Source organism: Primulina tabacum, chromosome 11 (genome assembly GCF_025594145.1).
Source record: "Primulina tabacum isolate GXHZ01 chromosome 11, ASM2559414v2, whole genome shotgun sequence".
Lineage (NCBI taxonomy): Eukaryota > Viridiplantae > Streptophyta > Magnoliopsida > Lamiales > Gesneriaceae > Primulina > Primulina tabacum.
Genome location: NC_134560.1, coordinates 39849804 through 39866534, shown reverse-complemented (window position 1 = coordinate 39866534; position 16731 = coordinate 39849804). Strand labels below are relative to the sequence as shown.

Here is a 16731-nt window from a genome sequence, read left to right as displayed (position 1 = left end):
ATTAACTTACAAAGATAATATAGATTTCCAAATATACAATTTATAGTCATTTCCCCCATTTTTATTGTTACCTCTGATCTGCTTCTGGAAACAATAGTTCATACTTGTGGACTTTCCATTTGCCAATTGGATTTATATTGTCACAATTTTCCCTTTTTTTAATGTTTGCTAGCAAGAAGCACATGCTTGTATGTCAATACATGTTAGATATTATATAATTCAATTGAAGTATTGCAGAAATATGATATTGATACTTATATTTATTGGGATTTTACTCACTTTTTTAAATAGGGATAAAATAAATAATATTGAGATGATTAATTTGTTATATTTTTTTGAGATATGTTGTAATTCTAATAGTATAGAGTCAAGACGAGCCAATAATTGTGATACCTAATATTTCAATATTAGGGGTTGTAAGATAATTTCAAGTTGTTATTTGAGTTTCTTTTGAAAAATTATTATATAATCTTTTAAGTGGTTTTTTTCATAGTATAATCTTTTAAGTGGTTTTTTTCATAACTGATTACATAGTATATTTTATCACATCTTTACCTCTCATTATTTTAGTATATCTATTATTAATTAATTAATTAATTAATTAGTAAATAGGGTGAGCAATTTAAGATAACAATTATTTAAGTTTTTGTACAAAAAATTATTCCTTTTTTTATTAACTATATTATTTTTACTTTCTAAATATTATTTTATTCAAGTCTCTCTTTTGTTAAGTATTTTCGTATTTATTGTTGTATTTCAAAATCCAGGGAAAGCCAGTCACGTGATAGTTACGTGAGCCCGATATTTGATCCAACGGTCCAGATAATCGCGTCGGCACAAAGCTACTCAACTCAGCTCAAATTCAAAAACCCAATTCAATACGAAAATAATCAAAGCAAATCTCTCCACCTCTCTCTCGATTAAGGCTGCTATAACCAAATGGTAAGCATTCTGTTCCGTGATTTGATTTTGTTTTTTTCGGATTTTAATTGTTATTTTCTTCGATTTTTTGTGTTTTCTTTTTTTGATAAAATCACTATGTTTCTGGGTTTTTTAGGCGTTGCCGAATCAACAGACAGTAGATTACCCCAACTTCAAGCTTGTAATAGTTGGTGATGGTGGCACTGGTAATCTTTAATTCTGGTTTAAGTCTTAGAACTTGGAATTGTTGCTGAATTCGAAACTTTCTTCGCCACTCCTGCTTTTATTTTTTTTGCGGATTTATTTTACATTTGCTTGGTTTAAGGTTGCAAGATTTAAAGTTTTAATATTCGCTTTTTTTAGGGCAAAGATAGATCCTTTTTTCATTTCAAAGCTTATTTACAATTTTTGTTTCCCCTTTTCTTGAGTCTGGTGGCTGGTTGAAACCAGAGATCAACGTCTTGGTTGCAAACAATTGTATTTACTCCATTGCATTTAATTTGAGTGACATTTGATTAATTTATTCGAAACCGCACCCCGAATTCTGATAGTATTTTTCATCCGTTGAAGCCTTTCTCATTCTGAGTTCAACTTAGTTTTATTTTTAGTCCCAAACACTGATAACATATAAAAAAACAACTGAGTTACTTTTTTTGTTGCAGGAAAAACCACATTTGTGAAAAGGCATCTTACCGGTGAATTTGAGAAGAAATACGAGCGTAAGACTGTTTGTTGAGATCTTTACTTGAAAACTAGTTCTCTGGTTTTTTTAGTATGGATGTTTTATAAAGAGGTACTGTTTTTTTGCAGCCACCATTGGTGTGGAAGTTCATCCATTGGATTTCTTCACAAACTGTGGGAAAATTAGATTTTATTGTTGGGACACAGCCGGCCAGGAGAAATTTGGTGGCCTTAGGGATGGATACTAGTAAGTGATTTTTATTGGCACCTGTTATTTTGTTGATGGAAATCTCAATGCAGCAATGATTGATGTTCACTTATGGTGCTGAATTTTTGCCCTGTTCCCTGTTTGAAATACTGCTTCAACTCTTTAATTCTATGGGTTTGCATCTTCTGTAAAAGTGCTAGTTTTGTATGATATTTTCTGATACCATAAGTGAGCACCATTATAAACACCATAATATACTACACATTTTGTTAAGAATCTATGAGTGGATTGGTCTCGGTATATAGTTCATATGTATGCTAAGCTGGTATATTAGGAACTGTTCTCCCACAAAAGTTATCTGATATTGATTTTCAATCACTGCAGCATCCATGGACAATGTGCCATCATTATGTTTGACGTAACAGCTCGGTTGACCTATAAAAACGTCCCTACATGGCACCGTGATCTTTGCAGGTATGTGCATACTGTTAATATTTTTTTAACATCCTTGGAGTTAAGTTACAAGCTTGACATTGTCATGTGTCTGAGTCGTTTTTGCCAATTTCAGGGTTTGTGAAAATATCCCAATTGTGCTTTGTGGGAATAAGGTGGATGTCAAGAATAGGCAGGTAAAGGCAAAGCAGGTTACCTTCCACCGGAAGAAGAACTTGCAGTACTATGAAATATCAGCTAAGAGTAATTACAACTTCGAGAAGCCTTTCTTGTACCTTGCCAGGAAACTTGCTGGGTAAGTATGTTCACCACTATTAAAATTTTCATGGTTACACTGTTTCTTCTTCTTCTTTTTTTTTATAGCGTTTTTGTGTCCATTCCAACTGTTTCTCTGGTTGCAGTGATGCTACTTTACATTTTGTGGAGTCTCCGGCTCTTGCTCCTCCTGAAGTACAAATTGATTTGGATGTGCAGCGACAGTAAGTCTCTGTTGACAGTAGAAATACTCACCATGCACACACATCCTATTTTACTAGGCACATGAAACACAACACTAACGGATGACATAAACAAGAGGCATGTGCTGACCTGCTTAACCTGTTCTTACCCATTGATCACAACCAATTCATTGCATTTCCACTCCTTGTCTGCTACCTTATTCCCCTTTGATTTTGCAGGCATGAAGCCGAGCTTGTTGCAGCTGCCAGTCAGCCGCTTCCTGATGACGATGATGAGAATTTTGACTAAAATATTTTTTGGAACTTCTAGTTCTTGAATACTATATGTTGATGTTGGATGACCATTCAGGGTTGAGTTTTGGTCTCCTGCTTCTGGCTAGTATTTTTATCTAAATCTTGTCTGTATGTTTAGGTCATATTGGATGTTTATGTTTTCTTAGGCTTTGGGGATCTTACTCCCCCATTTCCATGTTTCCTCCAATTTGCTTCTGGAATCAATAGTTCATACTTGTGAGCTTTCATTTGGCGGTTGGATTTATATTTCTGTTGAATGGATGATGAAATTGAAATATGGTATTTCACAATCCGATCATTTTTAATTTTGGAAGTCATTAAAATTTCATGGGTGTTGATATTTTTTAGTCCATTTTGGATAAATAAAATTATTTCCTCAAATTCTCACTACTTTTTCCTCGGCTTATATTTTTCATATCTCCATTGAATCGTAAATCTCGTGTGTTGAGTGTTCATTTGTTTTTGTTGATTTTGCATTGGATTGTTCTCAATTTCGGTACGTGTTGAATCATCTAATTGGAAGTGGAGATCTGGACTCCTTGCATTTTTTAAAAATATACAAAAATTCTTTTGTTCATCCTAATCTTTCGGACCATCAATAATCGTGACATAATACTTCTTCGGCATTTATCTACGCTTTCGGCCACCAAAAATTCTACGCTTTTTCTAGATAAATTGTCTTTCAATTCTGAAGTCCATGGTACTTGTTCACAAGTTTGGAAATACTTCTTCGGCATTTGTCTACCATGAATCACGTTATTATCTTTCGTAAATGTAAATACAATAGAGTTTTGGAGATTTAGTGGCCATTTGTAAGGATTCCAAATAAACAATGAGAATATGAGATTCTTCGGCAATATGCAACCTGATATGTATGCATGAATCAATTAACTTAGCATTATAGTTTGATCAATTCACTACCAGAATCACAAGCAGTCGATTTACAGCTTTAAGTCAGCAAGTGTCAATGTCGATGTATGTATGTATACATGATGTTGCATCATCATGAGCGAGAGCTCTATCAAGTATCTCACCATGCAATCTAAAAGCCTCTATCAAATTTCCATCCCTGAAATATCTAGCAATTAATGTATTATAAATAAGTCTGTTCGCGGTGATATGTTCTTTTATCTTCATCTCTTCTAAGATCTTGGCAGGTATTTTCCACCGGTCCGTTGTTACAAAAACCATTAACTAGAATTGAGTATGTGATAACATCCAGACAAATATTCTTGATTAGCATTTCTTGATAGAAATATGAAGCGAGAATGATATTTTCCCCTTTTAGTAACCGCAACATAAGTTTTCAAGCCACCTTTAATCTCCTCTTTCTTCATTTTATCAAATAAGTCAAGTGACAACAGGTCGGCTTCGGGGTAGGCTTGGCCAAATTTGAGATCCAAACTGCCTACCATTAGATCCGCCCACCATATAGTCTGAACCTTACAGCCCGAAGATCTGTTAATTTTTTTTTTTCAAATATAAAAGAAATTTTTAAAAAATTAATTAATCATTAAATTTATTTTCAAAATTTACATCAATAATATTTAGTAACAATTTAAAATCTGTCCGTTTTTATGCAATTGAAAATTCATTAATAATTAATAAAAAATGAGTAATTACATGTTTTAACAATATATATATATTTATTTTGTAAATATGTATGGGTCGGGTCGGGTCGGGATAAAATCAGGACCCGCCCCAAACTTGTTTAGTCAGATCTAAACATTTTTATTGGACAAGTTTATTACGGAGTCGGGTTTCGATCCAATCCATGACCACCCTGGAAATGTATATAATATATATAATATTTCCAAAAGAATCAAAGAGGATGAAAAGGTCATTTTACTACAAGTCTAGGTCTTTCCGAGGATTACGCGCACATCTCAGTGGAGGAGCGTCTTCTTCTTCTGCTGCAACGATTCTAAGGTACTCCAAACCCTAACCTACAACAACTGCGTTTGATTTTCTTCCTCGAGATTTGCTAATCTGGAACTTTTTAGTCGCTCATTTGTTCCGTTTCAGCCTCGCCTCGGGGGGAATTCGAGGTCCAAACCGTGTTGTCATTCGTATTTGAGCCGTCGGTTGTTCTAAATTACCACTTTTGTATTTCGAATTACTTAATTCGTTCTTTGGTACTGATTTGGTTGTGTGGAGTGATAGTACGAGCTTTAGGTTTTCTGTTCAATCAATTGATTGGATACGTGTGCGCGCATATATATATATATATATATTATTTGTACTGTAATTAGCACTTGGTTGATAATCGTTATTGTAATTGGGGTTTTCCGTCTCAGTTACCGGTAAGGAATCTGGGTTGTTTTTATTTCAGTGTCCCTTTTGTTTCTTTGTATGGTATTTTGATAATCTGGGCATATTCTTTTTTTGTAGAAGTTTTCAGGAATATGGTGGTTTGGTGTTAGATTAGATAATACATGGGGAATATCATCTACAATATGGGTTCTTAAGATCTGACAATGTCGAATAAGGATGCTTGTGTGTTTTTAAGAAATTTTTTGTAGATCTGCTAACTTGTTTTCTCTGTTGCACTCCTGTAGACATTATTGATTTGGCTAAGTTTGCAAAGTTGGAACATGGAGAAAATGAATAAGAAAAGACCTCTAGTGTTTTTAGATGTCTCTATTGATGGAGACATTTATGAGAGAATGGTGTTCGAGGTATGTTGCTTTTTTAACTCAAATTATCATCAAGTCTATGGATTTTCATTTCAAGTTTAACACCATCTTCAATCTTTCAATTCTTCTCGCACAAGAAAAGTTGTTTTTAACCTCTGTCATTGTCTTCCGCTGGAATGCAGCTTTTCACTGATGTCGCTCCAAAGACAGCTGAAAACTTCCGTGCTCTTTGTACTGGTAAGTTTTCCCTTTTGTTTTGAATTTAACCTATTACGCCAATGATAATAGTTACTTTTAATTATCTGCAGTTTAATGTAGATATGATGCTCCATATTTTCTCTCAATATATAGTCCACTATTTACGTGCTTGTTAAATTTCTTGTTGGGTTTTAGAAGGCTTACGATATTCTCTGTAGATGTTGAAAATCTGAATCCTAATTAGGTGGTTCTTTGTTCGGTTTTAGAAGGAAGAGATCATCTCCTTGAAAGTCCAAATCTAATAGTATGAATTAGTTTGATTAAATAACCTTTGGTCCGTCTGTTCATGGATATAAATTCTACCGTGATACGATATACTAACCTTTTGATCTCACATGTTTCAAATCTTTTGTTTCAGGAGAAAAAGGTATCAGCTCTAAAACTGGGAAGCCTCTCCATTACAAAGGAACCTTTTTGCATCGTATTGTCAAAGGATATGCAGCTCAGGTTTGCTCACTTTTTTGTTTGTCCTTTTACTCTCAGGAATGACGAGCTTAATGCGATCATTCTGTGGTTGTGTAGTTTTGCCAAGTATAAGTTAGAGGTGGCCTTTATCTTTTAGCCAAATATGTTTGTTTATCATTTGACAGGGCTGAGGTCATGACTGCCTTTCTTGTGATATTGTTTGAGGTTCTATTTTATGGGTTGTCCAATTTTAGAATACACTCTCCTAGCTTAAATAACTTGGCTTTGTCTATTAGTTTTTTTCTCTGAAAATTGATTGACAGTCTATTAATGTTTTGCAGGGTGGGGACTTTCTTCGGCAAGATGGTATGTTGTCCGAGTGGATATTTCAATGTTCCAGTTTCTCTTTTGGTTGTTAAAGTTGAATCTTGTATCACTTTTCAGGCAATTTTGGAGAAAGTATATACGACGGAAGATTTCCAGGTGAAAAACTATTCTTCTCTCATTATCTGTTTTGTTATGTTTATATTTTGGGTTAGAATGAATGACCTTCTGCAAAATACACGCATATCTGTCATTCTTGAATCCAATTTGTGATTCATTCGATTATATTAAGTAAAAAAGACAAAAGCAGGCCCATTCATATATTTCTTTATTTTCATATTCTTTTTATCTTGAGAGCAAGTGGGTTTCCTTTTGTATTGCCTGTGAAGGTTGGGGCTGACTTTGATCTTATTCTCGCTGCATTGGAGCTTCAATTCAAATGATATTGACGAATGGTAGGGAATCTAAATGTCTTGCCTGCCTTATATGTCTTCTATATTTGTTTTGAATTGTGGTAAATTCACTTTTCTTTGGCTTTCCTTTTATTTGTTTTTTGACAGCAAACCTTCAACCGTGGTTTATCTCAGTAATCGTCGCCCCCCTTTTACTCGTGCCTTACCTTTTAATATGATTTCTTGCATTTTTGGTGATTAATAGAGTTGGATGTGATGAGCAAAGTTGAATGTTTGAATTCGAAGTGTTGTGGCTCTTTCCGATCCCAATCAATGGGACTTTGGATAGTAGATTTTAATGTGTTTCTTTGCATTTTTTGATCTTTGTTATTGGTGAACTTGTCCAGCACTTCCTTACCTGTATGTTGAAGAATTTTTTCATTGTTGAGTCTAGCTTGAGGTGCTGAGGCATAACAAGCTTAGATGTTGGTCATTGTTCATTTAATGGTGAAGCGATTCCTTTTTGAATTATCCGGTAATTGATGCGACTTTTCTATTGATTGAGATGTGTTTCATTCTTATTTGTTAATTTCTTGGAAGCCTGTGTTCATAACTTTATACGATGGCAGAGAAGCTTATGCACAAATGGCAAATATGTTGTTTGTGGAGTTTGATTGTTGTAGAGTTTAAGTTAGTTCTCCCCACGACATCTTTCAAGGGTCTAAGATGTATTGCTGCTTTTTGCTGTCCTTATGACAGTTTTGTTAGACTACAATGCACACCATTTTCTCGAAATGTTGGATCCGGTGTTGCTCTGATGGGCATTTGAGGTCGATAACTAATGTCCTCTGTAATAATGATTGCTATTTTATTTGTAGTAAGGTGGAACTCCAAAATTGACCGAATGATGCGGCATTTAACATTTAATCATTTATTTGTGTGAGAAATTCTAATAGAACATTCAGTTGATGTTAACAAATATGAGCCATTGTGCATGTTATTGTTGCTCTGTTTTCTGTGGTTTAGTTTGACTGGAGAAAGTTAACAATGCACTGCAATCTGGTCTTGTTTCCATGAATGCATATGCAGCTTGGGATTTGAGAAGCTAATGTAATAAGCATGTGAATTATTCTAACAGAGTTACTATTCTTGCTCGAATGTTTACAAAGTTAGAACTCTTTATATTTCCAGATGAATTTCCGAAGTTGAAACATGATGGACCTGGTTTATTATCTATGGCAATTGCTGATCGTGATGAACGTGGCTCACTGTTCAGTATCACCTTCAAAGCTGATCATCATCTTGACAGGTTTGTTTTTTTTCCCTATCTGTTAGCTCTTCGATTATTTATTTATTTTTTAATTTGCTACGATGGAAACTTGGTCATTTTTATTTTATGCCTGCTCTTGCGACGTGTCATTAAGAGATATCCTTTTACCTTCAGTGAAAGTGTCTTAGTTATTTCTTGAAGGATGTGAGGATATAAGGCGTAAGGAAAAGACCGATTCCTTTGAGTTATTTGAACTCATGGGCGAAGGAAGTACTCGGAGAGGCTAAAGGGAAGGGATGATACGACAAGGAAACATGGTGGTGAAACAATGAGGTGCAACGAGCCATTAGGGAAAAGAAAAGAAGGTTCAAGAACTGGCAAGAAGCTAGAGACCAAGGATCGTATGAGCTATATAAACAAGCCAACAGACTCTGTGGTAGAGCAATAGAAGATGCTAAGAAAAGAGCTTATAATGAATTGTAAGATAGGTTAGGTACAAAAAAAGGAGAGAAATATATTTTTAAGATAGCGAAAGCCAGAGATCGAAACACTAAAGACTTGGGCGATGTCAGGTGTATCAAACATGAAGATGGTAGAGTTTTAATGCAAGATAAAACTATCCTAGATAGATGGAGAGATTACTTTAGAAACTTAATGGGACAAGTACGAAAGAATAAGCGTGGGTAGACATGAGATGCAAGAGCCAAGAAGTAAGGCACATAGTGTTCCATCTCAGAGCTAGTGTTAAGGAAGTAACAGAGGCACTGTATAGGATGAAACCGGGAATGCAGTTGGATCAGATGATATACCGATCGAGGTATGGAAGTGTCTAGGGAAAGTTGGGATCCAATGATTGATTAGGTTCTTTAATAGGAGATACTAGGAAAATGTCAGAATCTTGGGGACATAGAATTGTAGTATCAATTTATAAAAATAAAAGATATATTCATGACTATTCAAATTATAGAGGGATTAAGCTTATGAGCCATACGATGAAGCTGTGGGAGCGAGTGATAAAGCGGAGACTTAGGACTATCTCTACTGTATCAGAGAACCTAGTTTGGTTTTATGCCGCGTAAGTCTACAATGGAAGCTATTTTTTTAGATAAATGCAGATAAATATAGAGAGAACAACAGAAGAGCCTGCATATGATATTTATCGACTTAGTGAAAGCCTATGATAGAGTGCATAGAGAATTAATTTGGTGGGTACTTAGAAGAAAGCATGTGTCTCGATGTTACATCGAGATCATTAAAGATATGTGTTAAGGTGCCGTAACTAGTGTTAGGTCTGTTGGAGGAATGTCATATGAGTTTCTCGTGGTTGTAGGACTTCATCAAGGATCTGTTTTAATCCCTTACCTCTTTGCTTTGGTAATCTGACGGGGCGTATTCAAGATGAGGTACTTTCGTGTATGTTGCTTGCAGATGATATTGTTTTGACAGACAAAACTAAAGGTGTAGACAAAAAATTAGATAGATGGCGTGTGAAGCTCTTGAGAGTAAAGGTTTTAGAATTAGTCGCGCAAAAATAGAATATTTAGCTTTTAACTTTGGTCTAAACTTTAGACGAATTGGTAGCCCAATTGAGATTGAAGGTCTGAAGTCCCAGAGTGCGAAACTTTTCGCTATTTAGGATATAATATTATCCAAAAGACTGAGGAAATTAGAGATGATATATGACATAGGATTAAAGCAGGGGGAATGAAATGGAGGATGCCATCAGAAGTCTTATAGGATGATGCCTGCGAGATAAAAAAGAAAATGTTATAAGACTATTCTATCAGTTATGCTTTATGGCTCGGAGTTTTGGGCCACTACAAGACTACATATGCATAAAATTGCGGTAGCAGAGGTAGTTATGTTATGATGGATGTGTGACAAAACATGCAAAAACATAATTAGGAATGAAAGGGATCAAGAGCTATTAGGTATAACACTCATAAAAGATAAGATTAAGGAGAGACGTGTAACATGGTTTGGTCATGTGAAGAGGAGACCAAACACAACATCAGTCTGACATATCTTAGATTGCCAGGTTAATGGAAGTAGTAGAAGGAGGGGTATGATGCTGAAAAATTGGATAAAAGTGATCAAAGAGGATATTTTAGATCTTAGTTTAAGAGATAGCATGTGAGAAAATCTCTTAGTTTGGAGAACTAATATCCGTGTAGCCGACGCCGCAATTAGCGAGAATGTGTTATGATGATGATCTTTTTTCCCTGTTGTGTCTTATCATTGCGATGCGTCGTTCAGAAATAAAGACCAGGTGCAGCCAAGCATGAACCCTGGACCTAGGCCTCAACGCCCGGTTCAGTTAGAGTTGCACTTTACATGTACTTGACTTGCACTTTACATGTGCTTTGGGAAAAGGTTCACACCTTACATGCGCCATGGGAAGAAGACGCTTCACTTTGTTTTGTCAAATGAATAAATCAGTAAATAAAACATGGTTTCGAGGTGCTAAAAAATGAAATAAAATAAAAATTATCAATTAAACTTTCTTTTCAGTGAATCCACGAAGACACTAGTTACGAAAGCTCCATCTATTCCTCTCCCATTTCTAAAAGACTAAAACTACTATTTTTCTCCTCGGTTTAGTTTGTAATTGAACTTGGAATCCGGCAAGTTTTAGAGGTCTTATTTTATGAGATTGGAATTTGGAACTCCATTAGTAGACCAATAAGGCAACAATAGATAAGTGAGGCGGCAAAGAGGAGAGATTGGAATTTGGAACTCCATTAGTAGACCAATAAGGCAACAATAGATAAGTGAGGCGGCAAAGAGGAGAGAATAATTAATTTAGAGAATGGGGAAGGGTGATGTAAATAGGTGAGAGAATGGTACCATATTTGAAGTGCTTCTAGACTCATATACAATTATTTGAGTGTTGAGAAATGAAACAAAAAATCGTGAAACAAATTTTGAACCAAACACCACCTTATTTTATCTTATTATGTTTTGTATATTTTGTCAAAAATTGACATTTTATCCTGTTTTATATTTAGATTTAGATGATTGAACTTTTGTGTATTGTTTGATTATAATTCCACTCGATAATTAATCTGATGTAAAATGCATATAGACAACAAGTCATCAAATAGTTGAGTGTATTATGTTTAATAATGTTTTACTTGGTAAACAATAAACATTCGATACTACACAATACATTTTCTTTTCAATCTGAATATTTAGGTATTTTTATCTTTCTGAGCCAGTGTAATTAAACACGTGCATTGACTTGCTCCTTTTTCCCAGGCCCTAGAACACCTTTGCGCCTTGGGCTTTTAAAATTTTGTTTTTAGTGCAGGTACTCTAATTTACAAGATTATAAGATTTAGCCACATTTATTACTTTGTCTGTTAGATGTTTTAAATGTAAAGTTATTTTTTCCAAACTTTTTGATCTGCATAGTTTAACTTTCCATTCCAAGCATAGTTGATAATGGGAACGCCTAGACTCTGGGCAGCCAGGCGCTGCCCTGGAGGGTGCGCTTAAGATGTTACACTGGTACTTCCCAGCAAATTACAGTGTCCAAATTCTATTCTCTTGTTTTCTTCTGCGATATATTTCCAACAGCATATTTGATTTCTACTACAAATTCCATTCTCTATTTTTTCTTCTGCAGTTTACTTCCTACTGCATATTTAATTTCTAAATCACTCCACATCCTTCTTGGCACTTTAACAACGCTATGCATTGACTAATGAACCTTTGATTTACATTATTATTTAGTATTTTGTGAAATTTATTTTCTGCAATGTTATAATATAGTAATATTCACTTTATATATGTATATCATAAAAAACCATGTTTGATTTGCCTTACTTTGATATGGCCCATACCTTGCCTTGTGCCTCAGGCTCTACTACACCGTGCGCCTTAAGTTACTATGTTTCCTAAATTCGCCTTACTTTGATATGGCCCATACCTTGCCTTGAGCCTCAGGCTCTACTACACCATGCGCCTTAAATTACTATGTTTCCTACACCAGGCTCTACTATACCATGAACCAGTTATTTCAGATATCTCTGCCCCTGTAGCATGAAATAGTCGAATGCCCTTTGTGTAGTTGAATCTCCTTGGTTGCACATGGTTAAATGCTGATATTCAATTTTCTCCACGGCCTCCAACATGTTGGTAATTTTTTATCCACAGGAAATGTATCGTTTTTGGTGAGCTTGTGGATGGGAATGATTTGTTGAAGAAGATTGAGAATGCTGGGGATGAAGATGGGAGACCTGCTGTTACTGTGAAAATTATCAATTCTGGAGAAATAAATGATGGTTTGTAGTAAAAACTTTTAATGGATATTCTTTGTGCCCGTGGAATAATGTTCTGGAGTAACAATATTTATAACAATGTTGCTGTGTTTTGTTGTATGAATTTTCCTTTGTCCCTTTGTTTTTGCCTTTTTCTTAGAACTATTGAGTTTGTAGTTGCCTTCACATGTGTCTCTTGACTTTCCCCCTTTTTTCCCATTGAATTGTTTCTTAATGCTTTCCTATGATTTTCACATGTATTACATGCCTACAGATAAAAGGAAAGGCAATAAATTGAAAATGGTGAAGGACACCATGGAGGCAAACAATCACGAAGTAAGGCGCAAGGGGAAACACAAGAAATCTTCAAAAAGGAGGAAAAGGAGAAGACGCCATTATTCGTCCGAATCAGATAGTTCCACAGATACTGACTTGGAGTCTTCAGAATCTGATAGTGATTCTGACTCGGATGCATCCTCTTTAAGTGAAACTAGCTCTTCTAGTGATGAAAAGCGTAAGAAGAGGAAGAGATCTAAGAGGGATAGACATAAACGTGGAAAGGGGAAGGAAAGGCGACGTGAAAAACGACGCAGAAGACGAGATAAAAAGTCTAAACGTAGAGCTAAAAGGTAGCAACTATATAGTCACGTGATATTTTAGTTGTCTTCTGATATTTCGTTGATAGTTTATTATCAAATGCTTCCCAGTTATTTGAATTTATATTTTAGTTGTCTGATATTTCATAGATGCTTGATCAAATTCTTCCCAGTTATTTGAGTTGAATGTGCCCAGTAAAGATATATTTTCTCTATTTGAGTTGAATTAGTAATTCAGTTTGACTGCAAGTAACAATATTTCAGATTGCTGGTCAACATATTTGCGGACATGAAACTATAAAATATTGCTTCATGAGTGCAGATTATATCTGTGAATCTTGGCTCCACATGCTGGACTAAACACTTTGGCTTTCTGTGCTCTATAATTTGAAACTTGAATTTTGTGGAAATATTGTATGAATTTTGTGGAAATATTGTAGGGACTCAGTCTCAGATAGTGAAAGCAACAGTAAAAGCGGAAGTAGCTCTGAAGAAAATAATGATTCGGTTGGAGCTTTGGATACGAAGCAGAGAAGTACTGGTGCGATAGTCATTACTAATTATTTAATCTTTTCATTTCTTCTGTTGTCGTTTTTATTAGTTATGTTCTGCGATCTTCCTGTTGGCATTCCACCAAAGGAAATCAATCTTATCTTGTTGAGAATTGGGAAACTGCTACTGTAGATCATAGAAAGGGGGATGCAGCTGACATGTTCGATACGGAAGAGGGTGAATTCCCCAGGGAGAATGGAGAACATCAAAACAATGGTGTTGGAATCGAAATGGGACCAGACAGAATTACTGACAGACACCCTGATGTAGTAGACGATGGTCCTGGAAATTCTAGGTGCATAAGCCCTTTCTATGGTATTATCTCCTTTTATTATCCTTTGCCTTCCAAGTTCCCAAGGTTTATTGCTAGTTGATGCACAGGAGCCGAAGCTTAAGTCCTAGAAGAGCCACGAGTAAGAGTATGAGCTTAAGTCCTCAGAGAAGTGCTGGAAGAAGTCCTAGTGTTGGTGCAAAGCATAAAAGGAACAGGAGCCCAGGTGTTAGCCGAAGTCCCCAGGTGCAGCAGATCTCTGGTAAGTGCAGAAGTACGAGTCCAGTTAGAAGTGGAAGCAGAAGTATGAGCCCAGTTAGAAGCCCCCCAAGAAGGCAGGTCGGAAATGCAAGTGTGAGCCCCCCTGCTAGGTCTCAGTCGCCAAATAGTCGTAGTAGAAGTGCCACAGTTTCTCCTCCCAGAAGAAGAGTTGCGGGGAGCCCACTCAGAACTTCATCCAGGAGGTCATCATTGAGGTCGGCGAGTCGCAGTCCTGTGAGATCTGCTCGACGCAGTTTAAGCAGGAATTCAGGCAAACCTTCTCGAAGGGGCTTAAGCAGAAGTCCTGTTAGATCATCCAGGAGAAGTGTTAGCAGAAGCTCTGGTAGGGCACCCTCCAGAAGAAGCCCTAGTCGTAGTCCAGTGAGGGCACCTATCAGGACTAGGCGCCGAAGCTACTCAAGGAGTCCTGTAATTGCAGGCCGGAGGGCAAGATCACCCGTTTCTGATCGTGGTCGGAGTTCTTCGAGAAGCCCTTCTGCTGATGGATCACCCAAACGGATCAGAAGAGGTCGGGGTTTCAGTGATCGATACGCTTACGTACGGCGTTACAGGAGTCGCTCCCGCTCTCCTGATCGTTCTCCCATAAGGTCATATCGATATGACGGTAGAAATGATCGTGACCGGTAAGAAACAATCATATCTCTCCTCCCCATTGACTCAGGCTTCAAGTCCTGAATTCCATTTCCCAGAATTCTTGATATTGTAGTTGGTAACTTATTGCCTCTTGTTTTTAATATTTGTTAGATATTCAAATTTTAGAAGATCCCCAAGGCGTTATCGGAGTCCACCTCGAGGAAGAACTCCTCCAAGGTACATGATATTTGTCTCCGACTCTTTTTTTTTTTGGTTTCCAGAATAATCTGGTTTCCAAATAGTCATAAGCTTTTTTAAGGATAAGTCGCAGCTCATGAAATTATTTGAACATTTCATTGATGCCTCTGAACTTGAAACCATCTCAAAATTATGTTTGACTGTTCTTTCTTGCATTATACGTATATTCATCCAAGCTCATGCTTACATGGCATCATACAGATTTAGGGGAAGAAGAAGCAGGTCTCGTAGCCCCAGTGTGTCTCGCAGTCCAATACGCTACCGCAGCCGGCGTTACAGCCGGAGTCCTGTTCGTAGCCGCTCTCCTGTGGAGAGGTATCGTGGTTCCCCACGTGGTGAGAGGCGAAGATCACCTTCACGTAGCCGAAGCCCATCTGCATCAGAATCCCCTCGTGATTCACAATCTCCCAAACGTGCTACAAAAGGGAACTCAAGGTCGTCATCTGGTAGCCCTCCCAGGAAGACAGGTTTGGTTTCTTATGGAGACGTGTCACCCGACTCTGGTCGTGAATAACCACATATCCACAATGATTATTATGGCAACGTCTATAGCTAGCCCGGTACTTCCAAACTTGTAGATCTTTTGTGAAATTTCCCTTCTCCGTTGATGTTCACCCGTGTTAGAATACTGGTATGAAATTTTATAAACGATTTCACTTGTGGTAACCGACACAGTCCTTGAATCAAACTTGCACAAGTGTTTGGGAGTGTTTTTAGTTGGTGGGAATCGGAAGTTGGACCTATCTGCCCTCTTTTGGAACTTTGCTACTCTCCTGATTGTTGTTTTTGGACCCATTTTATTTGTTACTAATATGGTAAAGATATTTATCAAGTATATTATTAGTTTCTTGGCTCTGAAAATATTAATTGCTCAAAATTATTGTGATTTTAAAAGGTAAAATTTGGTTTATGCTTTTATAAATTTCATGGCCTGGTGATCTTACCTGCTTAGCATTCGCCTCGGTTAACCATTAAGGGCTATGGCTTAGGCGTACGTTGTTCAAGAGGTGAGGCCCCTTTTTAGTCTAAAAATGGATGTATATGACAATTTTCAATCAAATTAAAATTGATTGAATAAGACAGTTTTCAATCAAATTAGGCGTACGTTGTTCAAGAGGTGAGGCCCCTTTTTAGTCTAAAAATGAATGTACAAGATAATTTTCAATCAAATTACTTGTCTTCCCCAAGATCTATTATATTTTTTTATTGCAATTTCTAATTAACTAACATATTATAGGATCGCAAAAAAGTATATTAAAAATTTATAACTATATGTGTAACAGTAGAATAATTAACATATTTTATCGATTTTTTTAACAAAGAATTAAAAGTAAAGAATTTAATTTTGATTTTAAAAGATAGTACGATTTCAAAAATATATTAAAAAAAATCTATAACAAATATATATGTTATAGAGATAATTATTTTATTAAATTGTATAATTAAAAAATTACATGTATTGTTTGTAAAATCAATCATCAATCAAAATTTTAAATATGTAATTCATGAAAAGAGATTTAATGAGCAATAAAAGATTCTAAATTATTTTCTACTGTAAAAACAATATATGATATAATTCTTATAATAAATATAATTATAATGATCATTGATTAACATTTGTCAAAGTATCAGAATTT

At 35.9% G+C, this 16731-nt stretch overlaps 2 protein-coding genes across 7 annotated transcripts; both read left to right on the top strand.

Moving 5' to 3' along the window:
• The first annotated feature begins 788 nt into the window (after positions 1–788).
• On the top strand, positions 789–3305 carry LOC142518047 (GTP-binding nuclear protein Ran1B-like). The gene is made up of 8 exons (XM_075620644.1): positions 789–942; positions 1058–1127; positions 1584–1640; positions 1732–1849; positions 2195–2284; positions 2379–2558; positions 2665–2742; positions 2941–3305. The coding sequence occupies exons 1-8, from the start codon at positions 940–942 to the stop codon at positions 3008–3010; spliced, it is 666 nt and encodes a 221-aa protein (XP_075476759.1). The 5' UTR covers positions 789–939; the 3' UTR covers positions 3011–3305.
• A 1513-nt stretch (positions 3306–4818) lies between these two features.
• LOC142518279 (uncharacterized) lies at positions 4819–15929 on the top strand. Of its 6 annotated transcripts, none has more exons than XM_075621025.1 (14): positions 4819–4944; positions 5574–5693; positions 5834–5888; positions 6268–6356; positions 6656–6680; positions 6759–6797; positions 8222–8339; positions 12459–12586; positions 12837–13191; positions 13599–13699; positions 13798–14005; positions 14092–14886; positions 15008–15073; positions 15296–15929. In XM_075621025.1, the coding sequence occupies exons 2-14, from the start codon at positions 5610–5612 to the stop codon at positions 15606–15608; spliced, it is 2376 nt and encodes a 791-aa protein (XP_075477140.1). In that variant the 5' UTR covers positions 4819–4944; positions 5574–5609; the 3' UTR covers positions 15609–15929. The 6 variants fall into 6 exon arrangements, with proteins under 6 accessions (XP_075477140.1, XP_075477141.1, XP_075477139.1 ...); XM_075621026.1 differs by having other exon boundaries at positions 4865–5063; XM_075621024.1 differs by having other exon boundaries at positions 4865–5084.
• Positions 15930–16731: the final 802 nt, after the last annotated feature.

Coding starts and splice junctions, on each gene's coding strand:
- LOC142518047 (XM_075620644.1), top strand. Junction 1,128..1,583: donor AGTTGGTGATGGTGGCACTG/GTAATCTTTAAT, acceptor TTTTTGTTGCAG/GAAAAACCACATTTGTGAAA. Junction 1,850..2,194: donor GGCCTTAGGGATGGATACTA/GTAAGTGATTTT, acceptor CAATCACTGCAG/CATCCATGGACAATGTGCCA.
- LOC142518279 (XM_075621025.1), top strand. CDS start 5,610: ATGGAGAAAATGAATAAGAAAAGACCTCTAGTGTTTTTAGATGTCTCT. Junction 13,700..13,797: donor TACGAAGCAGAGAAGTACTG/GTGCGATAGTCA, acceptor ATTCCACCAAAG/GAAATCAATCTTATCTTGTT. Junction 14,887..15,007: donor GGTAGAAATGATCGTGACCG/GTAAGAAACAAT, acceptor AATATTTGTTAG/ATATTCAAATTTTAGAAGAT.